At 37.4% G+C, this 22808-nt stretch overlaps 1 protein-coding gene across 1 annotated transcript in view; it reads right to left on the bottom strand.

The window, feature by feature from the left end:
- The window catches only part of LOC130259573 (protein HIRA), a 32019-nt gene that overhangs the window by 2943 nt on the left and 6268 nt on the right, over positions 1–22808 (bottom strand). Inside the window, exons 2-22 of the mRNA XM_056504004.1 lie at positions 21746–21808; positions 20880–20990; positions 20012–20102; positions 19422–19516; positions 18497–18592; positions 17516–17676; positions 16490–16657; positions 15876–15989; positions 14317–14387; positions 12310–12415; positions 11522–11743; positions 10818–10903; positions 10169–10363; positions 8624–8794; positions 6413–6617; positions 5553–5657; positions 4843–4991; positions 3966–4127; positions 3159–3217; positions 2068–2173; positions 825–947 (exon numbers count right to left, since the gene is read on the bottom strand). Of these exons, the coding sequence (XP_056359979.1) occupies positions 825–947; positions 2068–2173; positions 3159–3217; positions 3966–4127; positions 4843–4991; positions 5553–5657; positions 6413–6617; positions 8624–8794; positions 10169–10363; positions 10818–10903; positions 11522–11743; positions 12310–12415; positions 14317–14387; positions 15876–15989; positions 16490–16657; positions 17516–17676; positions 18497–18592; positions 19422–19516; positions 20012–20102; positions 20880–20990; positions 21746–21808 (2659 nt within the window). The remainder of the gene's footprint in view (positions 1–824; positions 948–2067; positions 2174–3158; positions 3218–3965; positions 4128–4842; positions 4992–5552; positions 5658–6412; positions 6618–8623; positions 8795–10168; positions 10364–10817; positions 10904–11521; positions 11744–12309; positions 12416–14316; positions 14388–15875; positions 15990–16489; positions 16658–17515; positions 17677–18496; positions 18593–19421; positions 19517–20011; positions 20103–20879; positions 20991–21745; positions 21809–22808) is intronic.

Raw genomic sequence — 22808 nt, 5'->3', positions numbered from 1 at the left:
TATAAAATTAAAATTAAAGCATTCAAAGGATTTCTTGAATATAAACACATTGTCATAAGAAAGCTAATTTGAAAAAAAGTACCTAGTTATTAGGATTTTTTTCAAAAGGTAATTTTTCATTCTGTTATTGTCTCTTTCTCAGAAAGAGAGTGTTGTTTGTTTATAGTTCAAATGTTTTTCACAACAAATTTCCCTTCCCCTCATGGGAACAAGCAATAAAATCATACAACTCTACAACAGTTTCTCTCCGGAAAAAAATTAAATGTGGATGTGAAGGGCAGAAATAGCAAAGAAATTGCCTGGGAAATCTAATTCAAATCCAAGTGATTAAGCTATTAAGCTACCTACAGGATCTGCTCTGGCTCACACTATTCCTTGGTGATATTTTCACATGTTAAAAATACTCACTAGATGACTAATATCTCAACTTTCTCAAAGACTTCATTAAATAGATTCTTTGAGGCCAACTGAACTAAATCAAAAATTGTAGGCCTACTCTGAAAAGCTGGTAAACTAAAAATTAAAATGCAAAATGTAAAATATGCAGTTTTTAGCTAATAAAAGCATAACAGAATTGTCCAATATCTTACTCATCCAATAGAGGAGCCGATTATATTTAGAGCAAGCTTTCCAGCTCCCCAAACAATCTCATAACAACATTAAGATACAGACTATGATCATGCAAAGGATTAAAAAAACCATTGTATGACTGATTATTTCAGAGCCACTGGCATTTCGAGAAGTAACTCAGTGATCCAGGCAGGTTAAAAAAGAATATGACAAAACCCAAACATGCTGATGGCACGAGGGCGGCGCGCCCGTACTTGGATGTGCGTCCCTGTATAACAGCCAAGGGCCCAGAACAGAGCATGGCTTCTTGGGATGGCAAACTAGTCCTGAAGTCTGCACATTGTGCTAGAGAGTCCTGTTTGTCAGAAACAAGATTCCTGAAAAAAAGCAAACAACCAAATAAGTCTGAGGAGTGCAAACAGCAACGTCAGCAGATCCAGCTCTGTTCTGATTTGTGTTTCCACAGATAACCAAAAAATAACACTGAAGTGGCTCAGGATTATTCCCACTACATGTCCAAATTCTGCTTGTGCCATGTCCCTCCCACCCCCCAAGTTAAAAATATTAATTACATTATACAATTTACCATTAGTTTGGAAGGAAATTAACTTTCTCCTTGCCATTTTACAATCTAATAAGAAGCCATGACCCAGAATGATTCCTGGAGTGAACACAGTTAAGAAATCATTAAGAACTTGATTTTATCTTATGTAAACCTTATCTCCTTCCACCACCATACACACATATATTGACAATCTTTTCTATAATTACAGCTACCCCTTCATATGGAGGGAGCTGACATTACAGCTAATTAAGGATCTCATCTTCCCTGGCTTGAGATGCCAGGAGAAACAGTGGCTAAAAACAATGCTAAGCTTAGACTTCAGACAGCACAGGAGTAAAATGGTACAAGTATTTAAAATACCCTTTTGCTGCTTTACGTTCTCAAAATTTTCATGATGACTAAGGGCATTGCTCTTTAATATATTTCCCAAACTGTTGTACAAACTAAGAAATGGCAGCAAATTCAGAATAATGGCTGAGAGCATGTCCCCTGCTCCTTACTCCCTTAATAAAAAGAACAAATAAGGTATTTTTCCTTTTCCAGAGGATTTGTTTAGAGTAGTTAAATAACAACAATTATTCTAAGGAGGAGTTAAAACAATAAGCCCTTTCACCCAGCAGGCTCATTACACTAATTACAACAATTATATTAGGATTACAAGATTCATTTTTTTTTCTTCTTAGGAAGACAACAAAAAACCTGTTTTGGAAAGACTCTGTAAATAATTTACCCATGGAAATTTTTCATAGGAATTATGCCTTTCCATGGGGAAAGCCTATCTGATCCTCAACAAGACACAGACTCTTATGTAGACTTTTCTTCAGTTTAGGAATGACTCTTCCATGACTCTGAGGTAGAACAATTTCTTCCCAGTAAATCAGAACACGTCAGCTCCTCTGAGTTGGAAAAGCAGAAAATAATCCATGACTTACCATGTAGAAAGAGAAGGATTAAAGCAGTATGCCTTCCCATCAGACATGCTCATGACGGGAATTCCATGCTGAGTCAGCAAGATCTGAGAGACAGTTGCATCACTTCCTACAAGTCAAATCAGACCAAAGTTTCTTTTGGAGTCTTGCCTAAGACTCCTAATGGTAAAAAATTGTATCCACCATTAATTATCAGTTACAGCAATCAATAGAAAAAGGTTCAATATTGCTCTTCAGCACTGATAGGAAGGTCAAGACAAGCTAATGATGGCAAGAACCAGGCTCAGTGCAGTACCATTAACATCAATTTTGCAAAATACATTATCAATCTTGATGCTGCAATTTATGCAGAACATGGGCTTAATCAGGAACATTCTCCTTACCTAGGGAAAATCTTCAGCAATTCTGCCATGTCTTTTATAACTCAAGAAGCCTCTAGCTTTCTTTTTCCCATTAAGTTAAAATTATAAACTACATCATATTAAAAAACGTTTGTTCTCTATGAGCACAGTGTAAGTGGGATAGCTGGAGTCTCATTTCCCAGCATATTTCAAGTCCAAGGCTTGTGCATATAATTTCTAATGACATTTGCAAACTGCTAGTACAACTGCTTTCTAGCTAGTTTGGATTAGTACTGTATGGATTAAAGCTAAAACAGAAGGTAATGTACTCTGAGACACTGCTTTTTTGATGATTTGTGTCATGCCAGATACTGCAGTGATTGAAACTAAAGATTTTTAAGTAATGAATCAGAAGATTATCAGTTGTTGTTCATCACTGAGACAATAAACATGCAAATTACACAGAGAAATTGCTGTAATAGCAGATTTACATCAAGTATTTAGTGATCTTCACAATACTGAATTTCTACATTCAGAAGCAATGTAGACTGCAAGCTACAGAATCTCACACAAGTTTGCTACTCACTGATATCATCATCACTGTTATTTCATAAACTTCCCTTTAGCACACAATAATGAAGGGAAATTATTTGTTTAGGCTTTTCAGGTTTCATAAAATTTCAGCATATTCATAAATGGCACTAAATAGTACAGGTGGGCTCAATGTTGGTAATTAAAGGATTTTTTTATTACCTGAAAATATTGTTTGCAAAGACTCATCTCTAACAATGGCTGTTTGCTTGTGAACATCCCTGAAGAAGACAAAAGGACAAGTCTGCAGTCAAAAAACAATTGAAAATTCCAAAATCTTTTAACAAATGCACTTCTTCACTATTCATGACATTAGGGGAGTGTTGGGGAGTTTGTTTAGGGCTTTTTTGTTTTGGCATTTTCTTCATTGCTTTGACAAAATTATTTTGGCAAACTCAAACCCCTTGTGGCAAGACAGAAGTTAATAGCAGAGAACAATTTTTATGGCTCTTTATCAGGAAACCTCATTACAACAAAGCAAACAGTGAAGATCCAAATAACTCCTTTAGGAGCTCTGACTTGCCTGAGACATTAGATTGAATTCAACAACTGTAAACAAGTTACAGTGTTTTTATCTTGGCATCTTGAAAATGGCTAGAGTACTTTAATTCTGAAACTCGTGTACTTCATCAGTTAAGTGTGCCGGAAGATGGAAGTACCCATACTTCTTTTCCCACTACACCCTATTCCATTCCACATACATCACAAGCACTTAAACTAGTGATTTCTAGCAGATACTTTATCTTCATTCTAGAATGAAGTTCGATATTCTGGGCTGTCCTAAAATAGAAACAGGATTCTGCTGAAACAGAAACAGTCCTGCCCAGTTAACTCTGCATATTCTATTCAAGAGTGGACTTGTGTTCAGACCTGATGTGGTTTAAGCTCCTGTCTCAACAGCAGTGCAGTGACACAGGTGAAGGTACCTATGAACATGGCCTGAGCCAGCTGCTGCAGCCAAGCCCTTACCAAACAGAGAGCGTAGCAGCAGTGGTGAGAGCCATGATGCAAGAACCTGTGCAATGCAGGGTGGAAATGGGTGTATTCAATATTATAGGAGGAAGAAGGCGACGACCACAAGCTGAAAATACTGACAATGTTCGTTTCTCACAGGCCACAGTTACAATCTCACTGGAAAAAAAAAAATACAGAAATAAACATTTGTGCGTTGTCAAATGCAAGTAGCAGAAAAACAGGCTGAATTCTTAAGCTATCATACAACTCAGGTAAATTCCCCAAAAAATAACTATTGCAGCTTTAAGAAAAAAATTTCAATTACCAAGAAGAAAAGTCAAACTAAACAGACCAAGGGGCATAGCTGGAAATATCAGTAGAGCTTTTGGTTACACAGAAGTTCTCCCTCAAGCCTGTACTTGAATTTAGCTTTAAAATCTGCTGCTCCTTTTTCAGACCTAGATAGGGCTCAGGCTTCAGAAATACAGTTTCAGTTTAAACTCTGAAGTCGGAACTAGGCAAAACTGAGAAAAATTAAGAGCAAAAATAGCACTAGACTCAGGAAAATACTTTGACATGACCAAACATGCCATATCAAATTTTTCATTCTTTAGTAGCTAAAACCTTTCCCTTATGATTTAGTCAACTTCAATGAAGAAATTTAAAGCAGAAATGCAAAAATACAGGAAAATAATTGTAACTGGCTAATGTGAATTGTGATGTTTTAAGACTGCATAGAGTTAATACATGAAGCAAAACCTGAGACTAAGAGCAGTGTAGATTTTTACCCATAAATATTTATTATGAAAAATAACTGTAAACTGTACTTTCGTACACCTGAAAATATTTTCTGGCCTTCATGACCGCCTTCCTCCAAAAGACACTCTCTTACCAGCTCCCTGCTGCAGCAAGGATTCGATTGGTGAGGACCGTCTCCCATTCCTTTCCTTCTCGATTACACTTTAACCTGCTCAACTTTGAGCCCCCCACTGTGGTCATTTCATTCTCCACTTCAAGGTACATTGATGGATCTGAACATATCTGAAACAAAAAAATAGAACACTTTTTGGAAGAGGAAAAAAAAACTACTCAAAAAAGCAGCAACTACTATCAGAACCAACACAATGCTGCCTTTAAAAACAGATTTAAGTATGGCATTCTCTGTTTAATGTGGCTTCAAAATATACCATGGCACTTCAAAAGAAGCAGACTTCTGAAAAATCAGCCTTGCCTAAAACACAAGAAATTTCTTTGTATTTGAAGCACAAACATAAAGAAAGGCTGTGCTAGTCTATCTCTGCTTCCTAATTTTGGGCACCAGATCAAGTCTGTATGTGCCCAGTCTCCCCACAGTCTTGCAATTGGAACCAGACTACCACAGCCTGAACACACCTAAAAACTCTTCCATAAATACGTAGAACATTACTATTTGCCTGTTCAGATGCAGAACACCTCCAGAGAGCTCTCAGAAAAGCTTTGGGTTTATTCCTCAATGGTGTACTCATCAAAGGATATGAATAATCTTAGGATATTTAAAAGAAAGCAGAGGGTTTTTTTGTTTGTTTTTAAAATACTAAGATGTTTTCCTTATAGTCCACTTACTTGCACAGTAAACGATTTCTGTGGGATTGGGGTTGGCAGTTTAAGTGCTAATGCTGGTGCAGAGATGCAAGCAGCATCCTTCTCAGAGGCCAGTGTAGCTGGGGACTGGAAAAAATTGCAGAAATAGTTACATTTTTTCTATTTAAAAAAGTGAAAACCAAATATATTCTACCAAAAAGACTGATTTGAAATAGAATTTTCTTTAAATTCCAAATAATGCCAATTGCAAATGTTAGTCTTGCTCCAACAATTAGCTGTATGAATACAAGTTTTTAAATATAGCTTCTAAGAATCAAAGAAAAACAAAAACTTGAAGTGGTCTTTTTTTTTTTTTTTTTTAAATACTCCTATTTTCAACTGCAACTAATTCATTAAAATTCTGGTGTATTACATGGAAAATCTAAGTTCTAGATACTGAAAACAGAGATACCTATATGCCCTAAAATGATGGAAACTCGAACACAACTACTTTAGGATTCTGAGGAAATTTATAACTATTTAAGTCACCATATGCAAGTCACTTTCTTGTTGTTGGACCACTCTCCATCATACACCACCAAAAATGTTGGCATTTAATCTTATTCCATACCGTCATTTGGCAGGCTAGCAGTACTTAGCATTACTTTAGTAAGCAGCTATATATATCTATATAAAAGATAAACATATCTGCCACACCATGGCACCTGCTTTTTCTAAGCTTAAATTCTAAAACCAGTAAGTTTAAAGGCATGGAAAGGGGCATGGCTAAAAATTCTGAGGGACTGATACTACTTGTTTCTCCCTGAGTTGATGGAACAAGTCAACATGGGACTGACTTCATTAAACAAACTTTGAAAGCCACAATGAATCATATATTTCACCTGAACAGTTAAAGTTACTGGTACAAGTCTGGAGTCTTTCCGAGGCCTTCCTTTTTTCTTCTTTTCTACTGTTTCTCCCTCAAGTTCCAGTTTCCTTTTGGGTACACTGAGTGGTTTAACAGCTGGAATCTTCTCTTCACTGTCACTGCTGCTCTCCAGAATATCCTTGGGCTTATTGTCTTTAATTAAATTCTGATCCTTCAGTCTGTAAAAAAAAAGTCTGTAAAAAAAGCTGATTCCAAAAGTTGCCATGTATCCTACACATTGCCTTCTTGCAGATAAGGTGACATTTCTTAGCCCTCTTTGAGTGTATTTCAAAACATCCAAAGGCAGGAGGAAGAAGCTGAAAAGGTATGGCAAGCCCTTTCCAAAAGTACAATGTGCAATATATATGCACACCAATCAGACATATTCTCCCCTTTAAAAAAAAATTAATCAAACCAGCAGTTAGCCATGGGATAAAGCTGAAAATAGCAAACTTATTTTAGCATTCAGTTCCAATTACCATGAGCTCTCTTTCCCTGAGTTGATACAAATAATTCAGCACTCTAAGATGCAAGAGTAGTTCATCTTTTCCCCTTCAGTGGACATTAGATTTTCTGCTTATTCATGTAGAACTTTTGGCATTCTTCTGTCTTTCCCCAGAAGTTGTTCTGTTCAGTTCTGACTACTGCAAAACATGTATCTGCAAACCATACAAGACTTCAGCTTCAGCTTCCATTTCAGGAGATGTAACTATGGAATCACAGAATGGCTGGAGTTGGAAGAGACCTTAAAGACCATCTGATCCTAACCCCATGCCATGGGCAGGGACACCTTCCTGATTCTAAGAATCTAGGCCAGGTTGCTCCAAGCCCCATCCCACTTGGCCTTGGAACACTTCCAGCCACAAGACACCAACATTTTCTCTGGGCAACCTGTTCCAGTGTCTATCATCCTCATAGCAAGGGATTTTTTACTAATATCTCATCTAAACCTGCCCTCTTTCAGTTTGAGGCCATTCTCCCTCGTCCTGTAACTACATGGCCCTGGGAAAATTCCCTCTCCAGTTCTTTTGCAGTCCCTTTAGGCACTGGAAGGCTACAATAAGGTCACCCTAAAGCCTTTTCTTCCCCAGGCTGTACAGCCCCAGCTCTCTCAGCCTGTCCTCACAGCAGAGGTGCTCCAGCACTCCTCTCATCTTTGTGGCCACCTCTGGACTTGCTCCAGCAGGTCCATGTACCTTTATAACCAAATATAATATAATTAACACAAAGTACAATCCCTGTGAACTCTCTTGTTAACCATTATACTCTAAAATAGGTCATTTAACCATCCTTACCTTCAATAGCTGGTTATTAACTCACACTGTTTTGCCACGTATTCCTTAAGTACTTGGCTTCAGAGAAATACCTTGCATAATCCAAACCTTTTTTCTCTGGCATCTAAATAATGCCAAAGAATACCCTTTTATCCATATTTCACTGACACATTAGAAGCAATTATGAGAATAATTTAATACCTCTTGCTTCTGCATCACATGGTTAAGCTCTTTGACATAAAAATACCGATGTAAAAAAACATGTTTTACTGGTAATAGCTGGGGAACTACATATTTTTTTATCAAGATTGCTATTTTCTTCATATTTGCTTTGGTGAAACAGAATACTTATCCCATAACACTATGTCACAAAACAAAATACCGGTTTTTTTTTGTTTTTTTTTTTTGATCACATGGATCCAGACTCAAAACCCTTTAAAATCAGAGAATCTTGTCTGCATGCCTTCAAGGCATAAAACTGAAATATAACTGCAGCTATGATGATGAGAGGTCATCTGTTGACATGTAATTTATGTCATGTCAATTTATCTTGAAGTAAATCTCTCTTGTACAGAGATGCAGGCTGGCTATTTTTGGCTAGTTTTGTCTCCTAAGGAGTCCAGCTGCACTCAGTCACACAGGCATGTGCACATACAGCCCCTCACAACAACAGTTGTATCTGGGAATATCAAATATCAATATTTGCTTGATACCAAAATGCCAGGGACAAATGTACAAAGGGGTAACACCAGCACAAAATTTACCTATTTGTAGCTGCCCCCTTCCTTCCAATATTGGAGGGAACCCAAGACAACTTCTAGAGTGCCAGCAGTGTGACACCTACACCACAGAGAATTAGTGTTTAAACTCTACATTTTATTATCTTCCTCCCTCCCCAGGCTATGTCTTACCTGTCCACAACAGTCTGATTTGTGTTTGTTACAACAGCAGTCCCTGAGGTGGCTTTGGATCGTTCTGTAAATCGAGAATCAAATGCTTTCATGGGTTCAATCTTGGATGGAGTTGTCAACACAGAGGAAGACGATGCAGAAGGAGTAGCTGAGGCAGAGGTAGCATTTACACTGTCAATAAAGACACAGCAAAAGAAGGATTGAAAAATGTAGACTGGTAAGCTGCATTGCTCTTAAAACTAGCATTCATGATACTGGCTAGAAACCATGTTGAAAACCTTTCACTCAAGTACATCATCAATTATGATATTCTTTTTCCACACTCCCATGCATCAGTGTTTTGCAAGCTTTGCCTGCTCTCAAAAGCTGTCTATGATACACCTCAGAGCTCAGAGCTTCATGTGGCTGCATATCTGGATTAAAAGACCAAATTCATTTACTGTGTATTTTAAATTCAGGACGGAAATTATACTTTCAGCTGGTACTTATTGGGAAAGGATCACTTTTTAAAATGATCACAGGGGTTCCTGCTTTTACCCCTTGTTCAGGTTACCAAATATTTCCATTACAATATTATATTTCACTGTTTATCAATCTAACAATTTGGGACAAAACAATTCATGCCAGGTTTAGATTTTGTTGTTGAAAAATCCAACCTAATTATTAGGCCTTTCCAAGCATAACTCTAAGGCAAAGGAATGTGTTTTCCCCATACTAAAGCATTCCAGGGATCTATTATTTCAATGCTGTTTACTTTAGAGATTTTTCAATTCATTCAGAGAATGAATGGCTCTAGAATAACTGATGCTTGTACTAAAAAGCTGCTAGAAGTACAATTTTCAAAGAAAAGGATACTTAGTAGTTTCATCTGTCAATCATTTCTCATAGTCCACCTGCTCATTTTTTAATCTGTGGCCAATTTCAACTGAATTTGATGGAGAAGTAGAGGTTTCAATGACACTATGCTGCTATAAATGCTTAGAAGTCAGTCAGTCAGTGCTACCACTGAGGGAAAAGCAAGTGGCTCTGTAATGAATTTGAAATTCTGAAATTCAGTTGTTCTGTAATTAATTTGAAAGACACACTGGCCCAGCAGCACATGGGCACTGACAAGTCAATGTCACTGTGCTCTGATGGGGTTGTTATACATGAAAGAAGGATCACCATGTCTGAAGAGAGGACACAGGTCAGAATGTGATATAAATTAGGTTTCACTACTTACACTACTGGAACACCTTCTATTGTTTACTAATAGCAACCCACCAAACCAATAGCAAGTAATTTAGTTAAAGCATCAATCAGCTGTTTACTTCATTGCACTGAAGTTCACTGCCAGAACTACACACATGGATTTATTCCTTCCTGATTTATCAATATTTAAAGTAACCAAACACTAATAAAATCTCAGTATTTTCAGGAAGGTTAGATTCTTGGAGTTTTGCAGTAAGGAAACCACTTTAATAATTTCTTCATTATAAAAGTAGAAACAAGAATGAAAAACTAAACAGATTTATGTAAGTGAAAAACAAAACAGCAAATACTGACCCATCTTTATTGGCTGCATCATCTGTTGGTTTTATACTGGCTGCTGTTGGCTCTACAGAAGGCTTTGATGTATTAAGGGAATTTGCTGCGTTAGAATCTAGTGACATGAGCTGCTGGTTACTTTGAGAAGACATCATTGAGCCAGACAGAGTTCCAGATATTGGGATGCTATTGAAAAATGCTGTAGAAAAATCCCTAAACAAAAAGACAAACAACAAATAAATTTCTCAAAACCACTTTCAAGATAATTCAAAAATAGTAATTTGAGCTAAAATATTTATTCCATTCTTCCTTTTTCCACATCTAGATACACATTTATAAACTAAATAAATCCTCGGTACCTTTCCAGAGTAATTTCTCATGTCCAAAGGATATTAAAGCTGGAATTAATACAGATATAAATAAACAATACATTAGAGCATTGTTCATCTATAACAGTAAATAATGAGAATTAGCTTGATCTATTAGAAGTGAGATCTTATGGCAAAAGAACACTGGTTGAAGCTGTGTCTCATAAGAATACACACTTACTTCCAGTAAATGCTTTACAGTGTCCTAAGTTGGAATGCCAAGTTTGGAACAGGAAAAGAGCAAACAAACAAAAAAGATAAGAGGTAAAGAAGGATTTTAAAGATGCTTTCAAACATACCCAGTGTCCAGTTGAGCTATGCAGAGAGGTGTGATCCTTCTCCGACCATCTGCTGTTCGCGTTTCAACTTGTTTTTTTAAGAGATTCTGTTAGGAAATGCATTTTATCATAACTTCTGATAAATGAGAAATGCTATTTTAATTTTTTTTTTACAAACTGAAAAAAAGAGATATATTAGAAGAGGTGCCTCAATTAAAAATCTGTTAACAAAGACTTTTTCCCATAAAGACAAACACTTCCAATTTTCAATCTATCCATCTGTAGAAAAGGCATTTGTGGAGAATGTAATCTGCTCTCCACTTTAGAATCAAGTCTAAAACATTGTGCGTATCAAATCTTTAATTAAAAGTTGTGTTCTATGTTTAGGACAGAATTAGATAATGCTTTCAACCTCTGTAACTGAGAAACTGAAACACAGTTCTACAGCTTCTCTGCCATTAGTTACTCTTGGTTTCCTTTCTGCACACCAAGAATTTTGCACACATCACAGAAATATCCATAAGCCTGCTTCCACATAGCCTTACTTCTGCTTAAAAGCATTTAACTTTTCAACAAGTCCCAGTAAATGACCCATTAAGTTGATCAGCTGGGCCATACATAGGTTGAAAGGTGCTATTCAACACAAATCAGGGCACAGAAACTGGTTCTTTCCTAACAGTTTGGTATTTAGTGACTCAGTATTTGACATCTCCAAGAGCACCTACCTTTCTAATGTCCTCCAGACTTTCCCCATTAACCATGCTTGTCACTTTGGGAGCTGTGGCATTCCCAGAGCCTTCCCGAATTGATGAGTTCTTCTGATCCCCCTGCTGCTGCTGTCTCTGTTGGTACTTGAGCATCTCTGGATTCTCAATAATGGTGGTGGACAACTGAGCTTCAGTCATTATAGCCAGGCTTTTGCCATAGGTGGACTGGTGAATGTTGCTCTGTGGGTGTTAAAGATGTGAGTGACTACAAGTGCTACCATGACATCACTGATTATAATACGAGGGAATCTCACAAATCTAATGGAATCCATAAAATGCCCCCTTGTATCATTTATACATCAGGTTTTTTTCTTTGTTTTCAACTAACACTAAATCAAAATGTAAAATAAATGAAATTCAAAGCTCTAGTTGCTAATAGCAATGAGAGGAAAAACAGCCAACAGGAATCAATTTTAAAAGACTTTCATATATGCAAGTGAAAGAGAAATTTCATAGTGTTTTGAAGCACCCACTTCTTGTTTCCTTAGCCAAATAATTACTTCTTATGGATAATGATACACAAGCAAGTGGATATTCTCCAAATTCTTTCTTTCCAGAAGCGAAACTAATACCACAAATTCACTTCTTGACTACTCTTTTTAAATTATTTGTAGAGCAGACAAGAGCAACACATTTTCTATAATATGGAAATCAGTTATTACATACTCCTATAAACAAGCCAGTACTTCAGTTGAATCAATACATCACTGAAATAGTATCAAAGGTTCTCTGAGTGCTTACTGCACCTTCTCCTCTTCACTGAGTGGATCCCCAAGCTCATCCTGGGAAAAGTCCAAAAATGCCACTGATCCATCCATGGAGCACACCAGGATACCAAGTCCATTAAGGGTCCTGAGGGAAATAATGGTCCAACTTAGTTTTTTAATTTCTTTCATTCATGCAAAGTAGCAATCTGATGGATTGTTCCATAAATTTCTCAGCTTAAGATTTATTATCACAGCAATAACTCATAGAACCAAAGAAGCGGGACAGTGAGAAGACAGGATGACAGGCAGCAAGAGTTCCTGTGCCAATGCTCCTTTGCAAACTGCACAAGGATGGTGGCACTGGGACAATACACCTGCCCATGGCATGAGCAGCACCATGAAAACTTTCCTGAAGGGCTAAACCAGAATAGTGCTCACAATGAGTGAGAGAAAATTATAAACGCATTTCCTTCAAGAGATGAACAAAATTTCTGCGGAAGTGGGTTTAGAAAGGAGCCCTCAGCTGAAAAGCAAGCCAAAAATCCTGGCACTAAGCAAGAACACAGGTTTGATTTTATTATCATTCATTATTTGGGTTTTTAAGCAAACTGAACATGTGATTATTTGTAAGGATACATAGCAACCCTCTTCTGGACGTCAGGTTTTCTTGACAAAAAGAGAGAAGAGAACCTATACCTTCTATCTTAACAGATAATCTTGCATACAAGACCTATTATTGTACATTTGAAAAAATACTTGATGAATTTTGACTTCTACCCCAGACACTTCCAAGTACAGAGCTCACAGAGACAGCAGCACAGTGGCTTACAGATTAATTGTTACACAGAAGGGAAGAGGAAAGGAAAGCTGGCACAACTCCGAAGTCCTAACCAAGTTATTAAAAATCTATTATAAGTATTACAGCTATAGGCACTTGGAAACCCCTATTTTTGTGGCAGCTGGCGCCCTGATAGCATCACATCCAGAGAAATCAGCCTCTGCACCATGAAACAGGCAAGGTACAGCAAGAGTACTCCAAGTTAGAAAATAGTAAAAACAAGTTGAGTTTTCTGTTTGCTTAGCAGAGAAAATTGCTGAGCTCCTATTGACCCCTGGATCCAAGTAATTGTTCTGTAAAAACAATCATTCACAAATGCTGATGGATCCAAGTCTAAAACTCTAAAACAGAAATTATATAATAGTATCAAGTTTCTCAGAATTTACTTAGTCTGTTTTCAGAATGAAGCATGTTTCTGAGAACACACCATTTATTGACATTTTAGCCATCTGTTTCAATTTGTAAACAGGATATAAAATATCAAGCTCCTAATGATCCTTTGTCTCTCAAATATCCCACAAAACCATTTCCTCAGAGACTGCAAAATGTTAACCAGCTATTATTCCTTGTGACTTCATGCCATGAAAAATGTGTAAATTGCAGATGGAGAAATAAAAAACACTACAGGAAAACTAAACTATTCAAAGCTATTGTACTATAACAATAGCAGCACTTCTCATGAAATATTCTACTTGCTGACTTTCTAGCCTTAATCTGTTAATGAAAGAAAAATGGTTTGGATTTGAAAATTTTTTACTGTGGTGCACCGAGTTTCATGGCAAAATTCACATGGCACATAGAAACCAGGAAGTCACACAATTGCAAGCTTTAAAGTTCACAGTATAAACCCACCAAGAGATTGTTGTAACTATTAAGGGAGAATTTCAGAAGTAAGGAAGTGATAGAGAGGAATTAAGACAACCTATGTAAGAGAATCATAACAAGTATGAACTCATTCCACAGCTATTTTACTGTGTCTTTTTCTAAATACATTACTATTTATTCAGTTAATAATCTCAAGTGACCACGTGCTAGTTGCTCATATTACTACCAAAGATGCTGCAGCAGAAACAAAACCTTCAGCAACCAATTACTTGTGTTCCAACAACCACAATCTGTACTGGTTTAAGGCATTCAAAGCTAATAAGTACACCTAAAGTTGACAACAATGCTTTGACTTCCATAACAAATAGCAGAAATCAACTTACCAGGAGATGTCCATGATTGACTTGTCAAACAGCTCATGTATGACAACTAAAGGTCGCTTCAGACACGTGAGCTTAAGAAAACAAGAAACACCACTCAGAAAGGTATAAGTTCTACACTACCACAGATAGATAGTACCACATTAACACTCTCCCAGAGCCTTACGGCATGCACCAAACAAGACCTGACCAGGAAACAGCTGCACACCTGGTGGTGCATCTGAAGCACCAAGTCACCTGTTCCACTGCTGGGACACAATCTGAAGAACAGCTGACATTCAATTCTCCTTTCTGAAACACAGACTGAATTTCTTAATCATCTTTGCCCTTACACCACAGACATAAAACTCTCTCTGCCACTCCAAAAGCAATTCCACAGATGCAAAAGACAGCTTCTATTCTAAGCTGTACTGAGAAATGGATGCTGCAAACTGCCAGCACAAGAGGGCAGAAAACAGATTACATTTCCATGTCCTCACTAGGACTACTTGTCTGAGAAAGTGAAACCTATCAAGAGCAAAGGGAATTTGACTCACAATTACTCTTAAAGAAGACTCCTCTGCACTTAAGAATCAGCTAAGTAATAAAGAACTGAATATGAAAACTCCAATAACCTGCTCTAAATTAGACATTCTAAGCTCTTTAATATCAAACCAATGGACTTAATATCTCTAGTGTATAGTACAACTGAAGTGAAGCAGAGGTTGATATGGTCAAGAAAGTTTTATGCTCACAGGTTCACATATGCAGTGTCACTGTCATCTTCAGTAGTTATTTATGCTTCTATAGGTCTGTGCTCTATATATGTTTATTAAGCTCCTCAGAGCAAAGACAGCCTATAACTTTGTGTCTCTGTACTACCTTCTGTAACCTCATCAGCCACTCCAAATGAAATCTTCATCATATAAATAGAAAGTAAGATATACAGAGTATACTTTGATATGGCTATGCACTGGTAGCCATTACCAGAAAGAGATTTAGTTATGCATCCAGAGATTGAGGGATAAATATTACACTGGAATCTATAAATAGTAGATTGCAGTTAACAATTGGTGTGTTCTGGCACAAGTTCTCATCACAAAGCTTTATAAATCAGTTAAATTGATTCCCTGTACTTTCCAGTCACATTTAAAAATGTGAAAATAGCTACTCTTCTCTTAGCCAGAATAAAAATTTAAGTGTAGATTTTAACCTAAAACCCACTCTAGATACCAAAAAGTTGAAAGAATACTTAAAAAGCTCATTCACTTTCACAACTCTTTCCTTTACAAAGACAGAAGAGAAGTAAAAGGAAGAAAATAAGGTTGCATTTATTTGGCAAAATGTTTTATCCCCTAACAGCTGCTCCCTCTTAGGGCACAACCTGCCAGGGGTTCTAACTGCTCTTGACTTTAGAGAAATGAACTAATACCAATCCACTTCCTTCCCCCCCAGCTAAACCTATAACAACAGGGACAAAAAAACCCCTAAACATGAAACTAAATATAAGACTTAATGCTGTACATGAGACCTTTGTGCTAAACCCCCAACATTAGTTCAAAGGCAGCAAAGAAATCACTTACCCAGACAGAAAGAGATCGATCTTTGCTACCGACAGCACAACAGCAGTAGGGACAACTTGACTTGGTGGAGCTCCCATTCTTTTGTTTCTTTTTGAAGATTTTTGGATTGAATTTCTGAACAAATGAGATGCACAAATTTTACCACAGTAATTACATTTTAGCAGGAGATCTGCTTTCAAAGCTAATTTTCCATTTAAGAGTGAAAAAGTAACATTTCATAGGAATAAATCCTAAACCAGATTCTGTAAGAGCACTGACAACAGCTGCAGAGGCTTTCTGAATGCCTTCATAGGAAAGGCGAACAATATGAATTTTACTAGGGATCAGAAACCCACTAGAAACCTAAATCATTTTTATCAAGTCACTGAACAGCCAACAAAGCTGATGTTTGACATTCCTAACATGCTCCTGTATTCCCCCTTGTCTCATTCATCTACATCCAGTTCTCTCATCACAAGAACAACCTGGTTGCTTCCAACATGTAAAGCTTTTTTAATCATCATGATGCATTTGCTTTACTAATCTTGAGACCCATCTTCACCTCTATACATCTATATATAATATTATCACATACAAGTTTTAACTTCAGGGATAAATTACTATCACTCACTCACCACTACTGTAACTGCCTTCCGATGCCCTACAAAATCCATGTTGGTTTTCCATCCATCCCTCTCAATGATCTGAGCAGTGGGTCCAGAGTTATTCATGGCATGAGCAGAAACAAGATAGTGACCATCAGGTGACCAGCTAAGGCGCAACACATGAGTCGTCCCTCCACACTGACAAAAAAAACCATATCAGGGCTTTAAAAGTGTTTGGCAAACAAACAGGTTGGAATACAAACTATTTAAATTTCAGATGTAGGGAATATGATTACAAAGTAAGTTTCCTGTGCATATAAAAGAATGACCTCACACACAATTCTCAGCACTTAGCCATGTTTACACAGGCAATGTAGCGTAACTTAAGAAACCCTATCAAAAGCGGGAAAAGGAACTCAGAACTTTTTTAAAAGCAACACAAAAGTTTCCTCAGTATCTAGTCTAGCCAGTAACAGGGCTGCAACACAGCAATCACTAATGATGAGACCTCAGCTTGCCACACCAGCTCCCACGTGAATTGAAGCAGACAAGGTCTATAAGAAAGAGTAACTGTACTAATAAAAATACCCTCAGATCACTGCAGAACACTCCACTCACCAAGCACAAGCTTCTGTCCCCTCTTCATCAATGTCATCACCTAACAGCCCTATGATGCCAGACCAAAGATCCCTCCTAAGTACATACCTCATTTTTGATTGTGGCCAATAGAAGATGCATAGGGAAGAATGTCAGGCTATTGTGATCAGTGTACCAACATTTCCCCAGAATAACCACTGCATTTCCAGAAATTTACTTAATTGTTTACACAACCCATGTAAACTTCTGACATCCACAATAACAAATGGTAGTAAGAGTCTCTAGTCAATCATATTTTTATGAGAAAGTAATTCTTTTTTCCTCTCTTTTGAAGCTGCTGAGAGCTTCCTTTGATTCAGCATTGTTCAATTAATTCATACTTGTGCAGAATCAGTTATTCTTCTAGTTTTCATTCATTCTAAGGGAATTCACTTTGAACAGTTACACATTCTGAAGTACCTCATCAAAGGGTTTTGTGATGCTGGTTTCTAGCTGCCAGTCCATGGTCCGCCACACCTTTAAACTGCGATCATCAGCCTGAGAGGCAATGTATTTTCCAACAGGATCCCAGGTCAGCCCTTTCACCAAGCCAGAATGCCCCTTCAAAGTGGCAAGAATTTCTGTGCACACAAAAATTGAGAATAGAGAGTAGTTACTGCTATCTCCTTTAGGGCAGAGTGTTGAGAAAATTTACAACATCTTTTTGAAACAGCGTACTAAGTATAACCTTCTTTAGTGTAAAACAACATATCAACCAAATTGGAACCTATACTTAAGAAAAAACTGATAAAAAAAGTAATAAGGAGAATTCTGGGCAGAATAAGAGGTGCAACACTAGAAGGCAGGTCAGAGCAGGAAGAGCAGCAGAGTCCCAGTGCTTCAGAGCAGCACTTTGAAGATGTGGAAAGCAGTACTTGAACTGGAATTTCAGTTAAACATTCACCCTTCCCTCCACACCCAAAGATTATCACAACTAATCCAGCTTTGTGCAGCAAGTGTGAACCAAGTCAAAGTTGTGACTCAACAGACACACAAGGCTGGCAGGCCTGGTAACCTACTTTCAGTCACACTCTTGCTTATCAGCCTGTGGGAGGAGAGGCTGAGAGGGTGCACAGCTAGCTTCAAAGTCTAAAAACTCTGGTATCAGTACTGGAAGCTACTTAAAATAAATGGCATGCAAATAAACACATGCAATCATGCTTTTCATGCAAAATCAGCAGCACAGTCTGAATGCAGCTGTTGTCTGCAGCAGTGTGGAATCTCCTGGTCACTGCCATCCAAACCTGGAAGAAGGTCTGACCTGCCCGACTGCAGATGTGTCACCTCAAAATACAAACAACCGATTCCCTCCTGGAGATTTGGAGAGTTGGTGAAATATACCCAAGGAAGGAAGACTTTGCCACAAAGCTTTACATACTGGCACATCTTCAGAGCTCTCACCTGGGAATTTGACAGCATTCCAGATGACTACAGTGTTATCAACACTACAGGATGCCAGCCAGGCATCATGTGGAGACCATGCCACATCCATCACATCTGTTTGGGAAAAGAAATTTTCTGTTTAAGAGATTGATGGTAATCAGAAAATCAAAAAGCTTTTTTACAAAGAACTCTTGTTCTTCTGTAGCAATATTTTGCTGTCACTGAGAAATGATTACCACCTCACTAAAGTGGAAGGTAAGAAAGCAACACACATTGGGATTGAATCTCCTCAACTTCTATGTTCAATGGGGGGTCAAGAAAAAAAACCAAAAGGGAAAGAATGCAATGTTTAGTAATTGTAGGAAATACTAATGCCTGAACAAAGAACTCTGTCTTGTTTTGAATGAAAAAGTAACAGAAGCTACAACAATGCACTCACTTCGTTCCAAACACACATGGAGTGACCAAAGTGATTTCCATCTTGATTTTCACAGCTCATGTCAGCAGATGCAAAATGCATTTGAAATTATTTATTTATTCAACTTTTGCATTGCTCTTTACGTATTTTCCTCCTAAATAAATATTGATACTCTTTGGCTTACAAAAACATGGCCTTTTGCTGATCAGATCACGCTAGCATGAATATTTAATGAAAAATGCAGTTTAGCTTCCTTTATTCAGATTCATTTTTAAGCTAGAAAATAGAAAAATATGTTTCTTAGTTGTTAGTTTTTCTCCTACTTACCACACTTGCCCAAAGTTACTTGTATAAAAATTGCATTTCATTAAAAACTGTATTTTTTAAAATTTTAATCGTTGCTCTTAAAATTAATTACTGACTTGCCACCAAACATACATATTTAAAACACGAAAACATGATGCTGAAAAGCAATTTTTTTCCAAATATATGCAAATTATGTTAATTCAACACCTTCAAACTTACCCCCTGAATGACTTCTGAGAATTGATACACACCTCCACTGCTCAACATTAGTAAGTTTGCTACTAGAACCAAACACAGTGCTAGGTCCAATGTACCTAATTAAAACAGAAACAGTTATAAAAAGAACCACCACAAGCTCTTCACTTTTTTAAAAGAAAACCAGCTGCAAAAGACACTTCTGTTTTATAGTCAGGTATTCCTACAATACAGAAGGGAAGAAAAAGCATTTTTTTAGAGAAAGTAATTCCAGTTACTAAAAAATTAGCTTCAATAAAATGTAGAATTTCTAGAGACAGCATATAATGGTAACATTTATGGTGACTCTTCAAATCTCAAAGGAAGCTTTCTAAAGGACAGAAGGAAATGTCTAAGCTCCTCCAGAGGAGAGAGACTGCCCAGGCAGACACCCTCCAGCCCAAAGGACAGCAGGCAGATCTCCAACACCAGTGTTTGGTGTCCCAGCTCTTGGCTCCTTACACACCAGGTGGAGCACTGAGCTTACCAAAGGCCAGCACAGGGAAGAAGCACTAAGATGTCACAGGTAACCCACTTGAAATGGAATATAAAGCTGAAGGAAGGAACATGCTTACGCAGCTCGTTTCCACACCATAATCAGCTTGTCATCGCCCCCCGAAGCCAAGTACACGCCATTGTTCGACCATCGCACACAGTTCACACAAGCTGAAACACAGAGAAGAAAGTTTGCAAGATGAAATATGTGAATAAGTGGTTCTGGACTGCAGACAGGATTTATAACAAGCAAAACTTGACAGGAGACATTTAGGATTTAAGTGGGCTTTTTCCATTCAAAGCAGTTATTCTGTCTGCTTTAGATAAATTAATTGGTACTTATCTTTCAGTAGCAGTTGAGGAATTTCTTACTTAAAAAACCCTTTTCCTTATCTAAAAAGCTTCACCAAGAGAGGCTGGAAGAAAGATTAATATTCCTCTAATGAAGGAAACTTATTCTGGTAAATAAAGTGGGATTTAGAGGGCAAAGAAGGAAAGGTATATTTTGAAGAAAAGAAAGGACAACTTGTCAAGTGACCATACTAATTCTAAATGCAATGATTTATAATGTAATAAATGTAATAATTTATAACCAATATACTTCATATGATGTATCTTTTACACTTATTTCTTCTCCTGTCCTTTCATTCAGAGCTCCCCAGTCTCCCAGAATGTGCCATACTTCATGGCCACAGCTGAAAAAAGCTTATAGGGAGGAGATTTCCAAAGATATCTACAGTCCTCTGCACATTTCCTCACATTTTAACAAAAATTTCTACTGAATATCTTGAAAAGGATACAGCCAAAGTACGAGACCACTCTGCTGTGTTTTACTGACTCTTCACCACTGGACAGGAATGATTATTGCATTACAGACATGTAAGTCTTAAGCTTTGACAAATTACCAATAATCAGTAACAAAGAAACCCAACCAATCAACTTTGTTACCTAAGTGATTGTCCATCTGACAAAGCATCTTGGGGATATTTTCATTCTTTTCATCTTCCTCTTTCAGGACAGGAGCCATATTCCAGATCACAACTTTGCCAGAATCCTGACCTGTAAGAGACCAAAAAGCCCCTTCTTCTAAATACATGCAAAAAAGCTTTTCAAATTAATCTCAGTTCCAGAATAGATGTGAAAATTTAGGTATTACTGCAGTGGGGACTTTGGAAACATCTGAATACAGATATAGCTTTGAAATAATTAGACCAATTTAGAAGTGCTTTATTTTTCTTGAAGCTATTAAAAATAAATTTATACAGCCTTGTACAAAAGTCATGCTGTACATAACTAATACCAACTATAAGGACAACTACTTGTAATAAAAGTGTATTTTAAAAGAGAAAAGATACATATTCAAATACTAAATTGCAATTATTGTAGCCAACATAAATTATGCACTATTATGCACCAAATAATATTTTTGGATATATTTCTTAAGCTATTCTATTTATATAATTGGATTTTTCTGTCCCAATAGCTCTACTATTTAGCAACTGAAAAAGCTCAACTGCACATCCAGTTCCCCTTCAAATTAAAAGGAAATTTGGCTCATATGGCCACAACTCAATCACTGATAGCAGCTACTATCTCAATGACATCCAAGAGGATGAGGACATCAGAACATGTAACCCTGCCTTCTGCAGGAGCAGCAGCACTTCCCAATACATTTTAATAACTATCTGTTTCTTAGAGATAGAAGTGATGTCTTTTTAAAAGGGCCAAACCAATTCAAGTGCTGTGAAAGCACAAGATTATTATTATTATTATTATTACCCAAAATTCTGCTTTCTACCAGTACAGAGACTTACCTTGTCCTCCTGTTGCAAACTTGGTCCCATCTGGGTGAATGTCGACTGAAAATATTGGCTTTCCTGGAATTAGAGAACAAGCAGGAACATACTGAATTGATTTACATTCAAGACAATGTGGTAATGCCAGAACCACCATAACTCTTCTGGCTGGCAAGTAACTTTCTTCTAAAGATTCAAATTGTAAGAATTACAGCTGACTACAAGAGCTGAGAGCAGCCTGCTGACAGAAATGGCAGCCTATTAAAAGCCTATATGGAAGTTATCATGCCACAAAACCCAGCGATAACCAGGGACACTTAATCCAGTAGGATATGCCAAATACCTCAAAGCAAAGTCCTATCACAAAGCAAGTGCCAACAAGGAAAACTGTATTTGAGTATGGAAATTCTTCCAGGTTTCTACAGCTCATTAGCTGATGACCTGAAGTAAGTCTTCTTTTGGTTTCTGTTTTTGTTTTTTTTAAGACCCTTCCCAGTCTCAGGCTGCATCTGCAATTACCCATCTCAAATTTCAATTCTGTTAATGTAATTCTACCCAAAAACTAGTTCTGATTTTATGACTTCCATTTAGAAAGAGGAGGACAAACCATAATAGTATTACTCTTAAATCCTTCAATTCTCCATATGCCATATCTTTCAGAAGAAAGCTAATAACTAGAAAGTAAACTCTGTAACAAATAACATGGGTGGGGAACAGCTTTGGAAACCAGAAAGCTCTCACTTCCAACCTGTTCTGCTCTGACCACTGGCTCATATTCATTCTCTATATGTTCACAGTTGTTTGAACCCTTGCAGAGGAAAAGGAAGAGGGGAGCAGCAAGCTTCCTGCTTTCAATGATGCTCCAAGAGCTACCATTAAGGATTCTGTGAAAGAACACGCATGCGATTTCCACATCCAAAGAATTTCTGGCAGCACTTCCAACCCTTTCAAACTGGAATGCCTCTGCAAGCAAGATCACATATATGCCACTATAAAATAAGGCCATTTATCTAACAGCCAAAAGTACCAGTATTCACACATCAAGATTACTTGATAAATTTCCCAAGTCTGTCAGCCTTGC

Source organism: Oenanthe melanoleuca, chromosome 15, assembly GCF_029582105.1.
Source record: "Oenanthe melanoleuca isolate GR-GAL-2019-014 chromosome 15, OMel1.0, whole genome shotgun sequence".
Taxonomy (NCBI): Eukaryota; Metazoa; Chordata; class Aves; order Passeriformes; family Muscicapidae; genus Oenanthe; species Oenanthe melanoleuca.
Note: the sequence above shows the minus strand (reverse complement) of the source record. Positions and strands in the feature narration are given on the sequence as shown.